This window comes from Elaeis guineensis, chromosome 14, assembly GCF_000442705.2.
Source record: "Elaeis guineensis isolate ETL-2024a chromosome 14, EG11, whole genome shotgun sequence".
Lineage (NCBI taxonomy): Eukaryota > Viridiplantae > Streptophyta > Magnoliopsida > Arecales > Arecaceae > Elaeis > Elaeis guineensis.
Window position 1 is genome coordinate 43,286,532 of NC_026006.2, and position 9,357 is coordinate 43,295,888.

Below are 9,357 nucleotides of genomic sequence, written 5' to 3' on the forward strand. Positions count from 1 at the left end.
GGGTCGGTCAGCGGAGATGAAGTCGACGGGCGGTCGGGAGCGAAATGGAGGCAGGGATGGGGTCGGAGGCAGCCGGGGGCGAGATGGGGGTGGGGAGGGGGCCGTGGGTGGCCGGCGGCGCCATGGGGTCGAGGAGGGGGTCAACCGACAGAGACGGGGTCGGGAGGCGATCGGGGGCAAAATGGGGCAGAAATGGGGTCGGCCACGACACGATGGCGCCATGGGGCCGTGGAGTGGGTCGATTGGGGAGGGGGTCGGTCGAAGAGGGGTGGGTGATGGCGGGGAGGGGGTCGGTCGGGGAGGGATGGGTGATAGTGGGGAGGAAGGGAAGAGAGAAACGAGGGGGGAAAAATAAAAATAATAAAAATAATAAAAATAATAAAATATTAATCAAATATTTTATTATTTAATTAATAAAAATAAAATCTAAATCACGATCCGAATTAGATCGAAGTCGAGATTCTGATCGAGATCTCGATTCAGATTGGGATCCAGATTGAGATCTGATCAGGATCCGAGTTGGGATCCGGGTCGCGGAGGGTTGGAGAGGGCAGTGGCACCGTGGGGGTTAGCTCGCGAGAGATGGGTGACGGCGGTGGTGCCGCGAGAGCGGGGTCGCGGGGGCTGAGTCCGAGCGGTGCGAGGTGTGTGACGGCGCCGACGCCATCAGAGCGGGGGCCATGGGAGGCCGAGTCCAGAGCTCATTTAGAAAAAAAATATTTTAAAAAAATATTTTTAGATAAAAAATATTTTTAAAAAATAAAAAATATTTATTATTTTAAGATAAAAAATATTTTAAAAAAATAAAAAACCATCGGATCCTCAAGATTAGATTTTGTATTATTATTTTATGTTAATATTATTTTGCATGCTCAACTACTTATAGTTTATTTTATATTTATTGCATAAATTTTTTAGTGCTATTGTTGAAATTTATAAATTTTTTTGTTCCACTAGCACAATACATATTGCTGTTACTTATTACAATTTAATTATTTTATGTACTGTTTTATATGCTTTTACTTATTATAATTAAATATAAAAAATATTTTTATTTTAGAAAAAATTCTACTGAAATTTTTGATGAAAAAATTTCAATGCAAAGTTACTCTTTTTTGATAAATTAAAAATTTATTTTTGAATGTTTGTTCAGAGATAGTAGTTAAATTGCATTGAGCTGTAGATTTTCATTTAACAGTCGATTTTGATCGAGATCAACTCTTGGATGTCCCGTATTCGGACTTTTCAAAAAAGTTATAATTTTATTGTTGTTAACAGTTAATATTTTATTTCATTATATGGTACTCAGTAGTTATCTGTCCACTGTTCTCTGGATATATGGTGGATAGGATGCATAGGCACCATATTCACGTCGTATACTTGAAGAATCATGGAAAGATGCTGTCGAAATTTTTACAATAATGAAACAAAATATCGACTAATAACAATAATAAGATTATTACTTTTTTGAAAGGGATAGGACCACATCCGTTAGTAATGATTTGAAATGGATAAAATCATGCTTTTTGTGAGATTATGCATTGCTACTTTGATTTAGTTTATCGTTGTTAAGATGAACTTGATCTTTTGAAAGAAGTTGATTAATGAACAAAATTTGAATTGTGAAAGGATTGCATCTGCATACTTTCTATTCGAAAAGTATTATATATGCGAATTGGATTTCGAATTGATAGACCTTACATATTTTTTTTATTATACAATTATTGTTGGATTTATCTAGCTAGCATGTTCATTGCTTATTGGGCTGTCAGTTCATTATCTCTTTTTTTCAGATTTAGATACTTAGTTTCATAAATGGATACTACTTAGGAGAGAGAGATTAGAAGTAAGATTCAGTATCATCAATATTATTTAGATTTAAATCTATTGTTATTAGTTAAAATTTATTAGTCGAGATTTATTTGATATAAAGACTTTTAAATATATTTATTTATTAATTCAATATTGATTTTTAGTTATTTAAATTAATTTTGTTATAGTATATTGATATCATATTTGGAATGCCTGATATGGTTGCGAAGAGGGTTCTCCAAGAGTATGCAGTGGTTGCCATGTATGATTCGTTGGCTCGCGATATTGTGTTGGAGGTGTGACAATTTTTGTTTAACTTTTTTAAGAGAGGCAGAGAATTCTTTCATATGGCTTCCAATGTTTCAGATAGCATCGAATCCATCCTCTTCTTTTCATCTATTGCCCATGATTATTTTAGAGAACTACTTGCTCGGTAGTTTAGAGTGACACCAGCACTGCTTCAAGTATTTGCCAAGTCCTTGGACTTCTCTTTTATATTCCACCACTCCAATTTTTAACGATATGTCACCTACCGTAATCTTATATAGCATGGCATGATGAGCGCCGCTAGGCCTAGCTCCTTAGCATCACTCTCCTCAGTTGTAGTGAAAAGCCAAAGCCTGCCCCGTCAATGAGTAAAATGCATCACATCACAAGAAGCATTGATTATAGATGTAAACTAAGTATCTAAACTAAGCAATAGGGTGGCATTACTATAACAGCCTTCAATTGCCAACCAGTAATACTACATCATCCAAGGTGCATTTTGAACAATGTCTAATTCCAAAATTTTTAAAGAACCCAGCAGGTGTGATAACTGTCCAAGTGACGTCACTAGCTTGATTGATAAAACTATATGCTAAGTTTTTTTTTTGCTAAAAAAAAAAAAAAAAAAGTTGGAGGGAGACAACCTAGCACATCTACCTCCTCTGGACGTGACCATAGAGCCCCAACCTCCACTGGAGAATATTCAATTTGGGGCCGATTGGGTGAATAAACGGCCTCCTTCCTACTATATGGGTGAATCCAATGAGTGAGTACGTCATCTTAGTACCATCGAGGATCAATGAATCAGATGCCATTTTCAGACGTCGTGCTCAAACCGTTAGAATACGCTCCATTCGACAGTCATTCACGTCCTGGCATTTAATTGGAGTCCGATATCCACTGTGACTCGAATCCCGATCACGTCATTAGAAACAAAGGCCCATTCCGCTGAATGCCATCTCAATGGCATATGCTGAGTTTAATCATGTGTAGAGTGGATATTGGTGCATACCACTTGAAGATAACTATGTACATAATGGAACTCAGTATGTGCAGGGACCTCTTTTCTCTCTTGTACTCTCTCCTCCATAGAAACTTGCCCCTATGCCCTTGTGAGAGAAGGTGCAACTACTCCCTAGGCTCTAGCTTTTCAAGCACTTGACATTGACAAAAAAAAAAAAAAAGGTTATGCGTGTTGGATTATTTCTAATAGGATCAACTACATGATTATTAGAATACCGAAACAATTAATCAAAAGTTAGAGAAATATTTATTTGCGCCGTTATTAGAACACCGAAACAATTAATCAAAAGTTAGAGAAATAATTGTTTGCGCCATTGCAGAATACACAAATATATAATTTGTGCTTGGTCTTCCTCTCTAGAAACCTTGCTCTAATGACGGCTATTAATTGGGCAAGCATCTAAAAATTAGGTTTTGGAGAAGGGACCTAGCCTATTTATAATGGTTTACTGGTCCCTCCCATTATGGGCACATTAAAACCTAGTAGCCCATATTTATCGTCCAACTAGACTTTAAATAAAAGGTGCATTAGGCTTTTAATTTTACGATCATAACTAGCCCATAATTTGTTCTCATTGGACCATGTCACAACCCGATTTTATTAAATACAAATCATACAATTAATGAAAATCTAAATTTTAATAAAAATTTTTTCTTCCACTTGAGCGACATTAATTATAGTTTTTTTTTTAATAATAATAAAACTAACTCCTACGGTAGATAATAAAGTTTTGATGTGGCCATATTTTAAAAATAAAAGGTCCTAAGATAACACCTCAACAACAATCCAGCCAATATGACCATTAGTAATGAATCATGATAATCATTATGTCATTCTATTGATGCAAGACCAATCTATGGTTATAATTACTAACAATCATATCGACATAGATCACTAGCCTGGTAGTATGGCAGGAATAGCATCCAATAAGTAATCTCAAAATATATACTATATCCATGTCGGTCCTCATCATGATTTTCTTTAACCTCATGCTTTAATAAAAGCTAGAGAAATCCCATGACTTCAAAAGAAGCTGTATGTCTCCTAACAAAATGTCGAGATCTCATGATAGTAAAATGAGACATATCCATACAACTATTATTTTCAAGACAAACATTTATTCTTAAGACACCATGTTGTATTTTGTTTTATATGCATATATAAATCATATAAGAACAAAATCCATCAATTAATAAAACAGTCAATCATAAATAAAATTTATCTATCAAGTCAATACGTAAACTTGAAAAACATTAAACTCCCACTAATCCAAAAAATCGAAAGACTCTAAAATATCCACATTCTCAACATGTTTCATGAAAACTATGAGTCTTAGCCCTTTAGTTAAGGGGTTAGCAAGCATTGACTTTGTACTAATATACTCTACTAAAATGTCTTCCTTCTTTACTAGGTCCCTAACTGTAAGATATTTGATCTCTATGTGCTTGGATCTACTACTGATCTTGTTGTTCTTTAAATAAAAGATAGCAGCACTGAAAATTCATTAAAGGACCAAATCCCAACCAATCCTCTTGCCAAAAAGTCACAGTACCATTCCGAATAACCCATCAGCTTAAATTGTAGAAAGTCTCTCGTAAAAGCAATACCACTCTCCAAGTTGGTGAAGCCTATTTCACATGGAAATGTGACCTACTGTGGCAGTCGAGGCTCAAAACTGAGTGTTGTAGTCCACGGACTTTGACTCCGAGGAAGCTCATTCAGTTATGGAATGTGTTAAGGGCTCTTAACTTAAAGAGGAGAGATAGGTTTTAAGGCCTAGCTGGAAAGTCTCAAGGAGTTCCCAACTCGACCTATGCTACGATCGTTAGAACTCCCTCCAATTGGTTCAAAGCTGTAGATCAAGGTTGTTGTGCTTATTATTGTAGCAGATCACCAGTGGCCTTGAGATGGAGTTGACCATAAGAAGTCCAAAAATAAAATTCTTCAACCATATAGCTTGACAGATTGCTCCATAGCATGCCACAAATTCAGCATACATAGTTGAAGATGCTATCAATGTCTGCTTGACACTTTTTCAAGATATGGCTCCTCCAGCAAGCATAAATATGTATCCTGAAATGGATTTCAGATGATCTAAACAGCCACCAAAATCTGAATCAGTGTATCCAACCACTTCAAGATTATCCACTTTTTTGTATATAAGCATAAAGTCTTTTATCTTTTGTAGATACCTCATGACCGTTTTAGCTGCAATCGAGTGGTCATGTTCTGGGTTTGAGAAATACTGACCAAGAACATTCACAACAAAAGCAATGTCTGGTCTGGTGCATATATACTTGCGCATACATCAAGCTTCCAATGGCACTGGCATAAGGGATGTTCTTCATAGATTTTCTTTTAACATTATTCTTAGGACACTGCTTGTTGCTAAGCTTGTCTTCTTTCACAATAGGTGCATCCCCAGGCTTGCAGTTTTGCATGTTGAATCTCTTAAGCACACACTCAATATAGCCCTCTGAGACAATCCAAGCAGGCTATGAGACCTATCACGATGAATCTCGATATGGAGAATAAAGGATGCATTTCCAAGATCTTTCATATCAAAAGTCTTGGACAAGAAATCTTTGATCATATGAAGCAGATTCATATCACTACTAGCAAGCAGTATGTCACAACATAGAGTATAAGAAAGATAACTCTACTCCCACTGACCTTTATATATACACATTGGTCAAACATGTTCTCAGTGAAGCCAAATGATGTCACAACTACATCAAATTTGAGATACCACTGTCGAGAAGCTTGCTTGAGCCTATAAATAGACTTCTTTAGTTTGCATATCATGTGCTCCTTTCTTTCTTCTTTAAACCTATCAGGTTACACCATATAGACTTCCTCATGAAGATCTCCATTCAAAAAGGCTGTCTTCATATCCATTTGGTGAAGCTCCAGATCAATATGAACTACCAATGCCATCACTATCTTGAATGATTCTTTAGTAGAAATCGGTAGAAGGTCTCATTGTAATAAATGCCCTCTCTCTGTGTGAAACCCTTTGCAACCAATCTGGCGTTAAACCTGTCGATCCTACCTTTAGAGTTTTTTTTAGTCTTGAATACCCATTTACAGCCTATGGGTTGGTAACCTCCAGGCAATTCCATCAGTTTTCAAACAGAGTTATCTGCCACAGATTTTATTTTCTTTTCATCGTATCTAACCATATGTCAGATTGAGGACTTGAGATAGCTTTATCATAATTTATAGGATCCATAATCTGGCCAATATCATAATCTGCCTCTCAAAGATAGATATAGTAATCATTGGAGATTGCCGATCTTCTCTCTCTTGTGGATCTCCTCATAAGAACCTCTGTAATAGGCTCATCTATAACAGGAGCTTCTTCCATAGCAGCTTCAAAATCTAAAGGAATCTTATTAACAGCAGGCATATCTTGAGTCTCTGTACTATACTAACTCATCCCTTCTGTAGGTTCTGCCATAATATTATCAAGTTCTATAGGTAAGGAAATTGAAACAGAGGTGCCGGTTCACCCTCAATCATCGATGAAAAATAGCTTTCATCAGCTACATTGAGCTCTAAGAACTTTGTTATCATTGATTCAACTACTCTGGTGCCTCGAGTTGTGCAATAAAACTTATACCCCTTAGAGTACTCTGGGTATCCAATAAAATAACAGCAGACGATTCTGGGATCTAGCTTTCTCTTAGAAGAATTGTAAATCCTTACTTCAGCAGGACAACTCCAAACTCGAAAATGGTTCAGACTAGGTTTTCTTCCTATCCACAATTCAAAAGGAGTCTTGGACACATACTTACTTGAAACTCTATTCAGAATATACAGTACTATCTTAATAGCTTCTCCCCGTGAATACTCCAACAGATTAGACCTGTTCATCATGCACCTCATCATATCCTTCAAGGTGAGATTATGTCTCTCAGTCATGCCATTCTGTTCAAAAGTCCCAAGCATAGTATATTGGCCAACAATTCCACAGTCCTATAAGAACTTGGTAAACGAACCCATCTGCTATCCAGCTTCGTCATACTTGCCATCATACTCTCTGTCGTGATCAGATCTAACTATCTTTATGACTTTTCCTATTTGCTTCTTAACTTCAGTTTTAAAAATTTTGAACTTCTCAAGCGCATTGGATTTCTCTTTTATTAGAAAGATATAGCCATATCGAGAGAAGTCATCAATAAATGTGATAAAATATTTATTACTGCATAAGGTGGTAGAGTAGAGCCACTAATATTTGTGTCTATGATTTCTAGAAGATCTTGACTGCAGGTTGCACCTTTCTTCTTAGTCTTGGTCAACTTTCTCCTAATACAATCAACACATGTTTTCAAGTCCTAAAAATCAAGGGAAGGAAAAATTTCTTCCTTTATCAGTCTATCAACTCTTTCCTTGAAAATGTGACCTAGCCATTTGTGCCGAAGTAGGGAAGACTTTTCTCTGATTTTGGATCTCTTTGACCCAACATGTTCCACATTAAAAGATGAGTCAAAACTATTGGAAGCCAAGCACATCCTATTCAATCTATCAGATAAAACACAACTATCAATAACTCGGGAATTAAAACTTAAATCAATTCTTCCATTACTAATAATAAAACTGTATCCAATCTTGTCAAGAAACTAAAATCAAATTCCTCCTAAATGGGGATACATATAAAGTATTATCGAAAACTAATTTAAATCCCAAATCTAACTTCAACTTCATAGTTCCTACGTAGCTGACTTTGACTTTCACATCGTTCCCCACCTTTAGTTTAGACTCTCTCTCACTTGGCTTCCTTCTCCTTATGAACCCCTGCAAGGTAGACACCACATGAACAGTGGCACCACTGTCAATCCAGGGGAACATTGACCAAATTTGATTCAAAACAAATATAAGCTAGTGAGTTACCTTGCTTCTTATTTTTCTTTTCGAGTCACGCTTTGAGCTTAGTGCACTCAGCCTTCTTGTGACCCCTTTTCTTGCAGAAATAGCACTTGTTCTTAATATCACTCTTTTGTGCTTCTCCACCTTGTGTCTCATCATTACCTTGCTTCTTGAAGTTTTGATTTTTCTTAGGAGCAAAAGACTTGAATTTCTTATTATTCTATTTTTTTTTGTAGCTGGGTTTGGACTGAGCAATAAGATGAGCACTCTTAGTCTTCTCCTTCTTCAGCTTTTCTTCTTCAACCACACACTTGGTAATCAAATCATTGATGCTCCAAGACTGATTCTGAGTATTGTAGACTGTTTTGTTCTGACTGAAATCAACTGGCAATGAGTTGAGGGCATATGGACAATAAAGTTATCATTGATAGGGATCTGAAAATTTTTGAGCTTAGATTGAATGTGAATCATCCTCAGAATATATTTTCTGATTTCTTTTGAACGATCATTAAGGATGGCAATCGGGTCAGGTCGGGTCATAAATGGATCGGATCAATGTGGGTCGGGTTACAAAATCGTCAACCCAAATCCGATCTGTTTATTAAACGGATCAAAAATTTAAACGTGAATCCAACCTGTTTATTAAATAGGTAACCCGACCCGACCCATTTAACCTATTTATTAAATAGGTTTAACGAGTTAAACAGGTTAAACAGATCGAATTAAATAGATCAGAAATAAGTTAAATAGGTTTTAAACAGGTTAAACAGACCTTAAATGAGTTAAATAGGTTTAACAAGTCGGGTTAAATGGGTCAGAAATATGTTAAACAGGTTAAACAAGTTAAATTGGTTATCTGACTCAATCTGACCTAAATATTAAATGGGTTAAACAGATTAGATATCTAAAATCCAAATCTAATCCAATTATTAAACGAGTTGAACGGGTCGATCCGTTTATGACCCCAACCTATTTAGCCTAAGTCCAAACCTGTTTATGGTGGGTCGAATACGGATTAGATTGGCGGGCTGGATCATATTTTGCCTGCCCTAGCTATCATACTTTGTACCTATTAATTCACTCATCAGATGCCCAGCCTCAGCATTATCTGACACTTGGAATCTCTCTCCAACAGCAGTAAAGAACTCCCTGGCACTGGTGGTCTCAGGTAAACCACCCATCAGATATTCTTTAATCGATCTCTTCATCACAAGCAGGCTCAATCGGTTGGACTTCACTCACTTAGCATAGAGCTCTTTCTCTTCAGTAATGCTGTTATTAGTGGGCTTAAGTGGCTCATCAATCTGCAAAGCCAAATCAATGTTCACAATATCAAGTGCAAACTCAATGTCTTGTTTCCATCTTTAGTAGTTAGAGTCGATCAG

The 9,357-nt window shown here is 36.7% G+C and overlaps 1 protein-coding gene across 1 annotated transcript; it reads right to left on the minus strand.

Annotated features, from left to right (window-relative positions):
• Window positions 1-2,341: 2,341 nt before the first annotated feature.
• Window positions 2,342-9,153, minus strand: LOC140853604 (uncharacterized). Its single transcript, XM_073248261.1, has 4 exons — window positions 9,042-9,153; window positions 5,401-5,579; window positions 5,296-5,348; window positions 2,342-2,432 (listed from the first exon to the last, which is right to left on the minus strand). The coding sequence occupies exons 1-4, from the start codon at window positions 9,151-9,153 to the stop codon at window positions 2,342-2,344; spliced, it is 435 nt and encodes a 144-aa protein (XP_073104362.1).
• Window positions 9,154-9,357: the final 204 nt, after the last annotated feature.

Excerpts from the sequence above, each read along its gene's own strand:
- LOC140853604 (XM_073248261.1), bottom strand. The coding sequence starts at position 9,153 with ATGGGTGGTTTACCTGAGACCACCAGTGCCAGGGAGTTCTTTACTGCT. Across the intron at positions 5,349-5,400 it reads GAAGCTTGATGTATGCGCAA|TATTTCTCAAACCCAGAACA; the intron begins GTATATATGCAC and ends GTTCTTGGTCAG. Across the intron at positions 2,433-5,295 it reads GCAGCTAAAACGGTCATGAG|GCTTTGGCTTTTCACTACAA; the intron begins GTATCTACAAAA and ends TTGACGGGGCAG.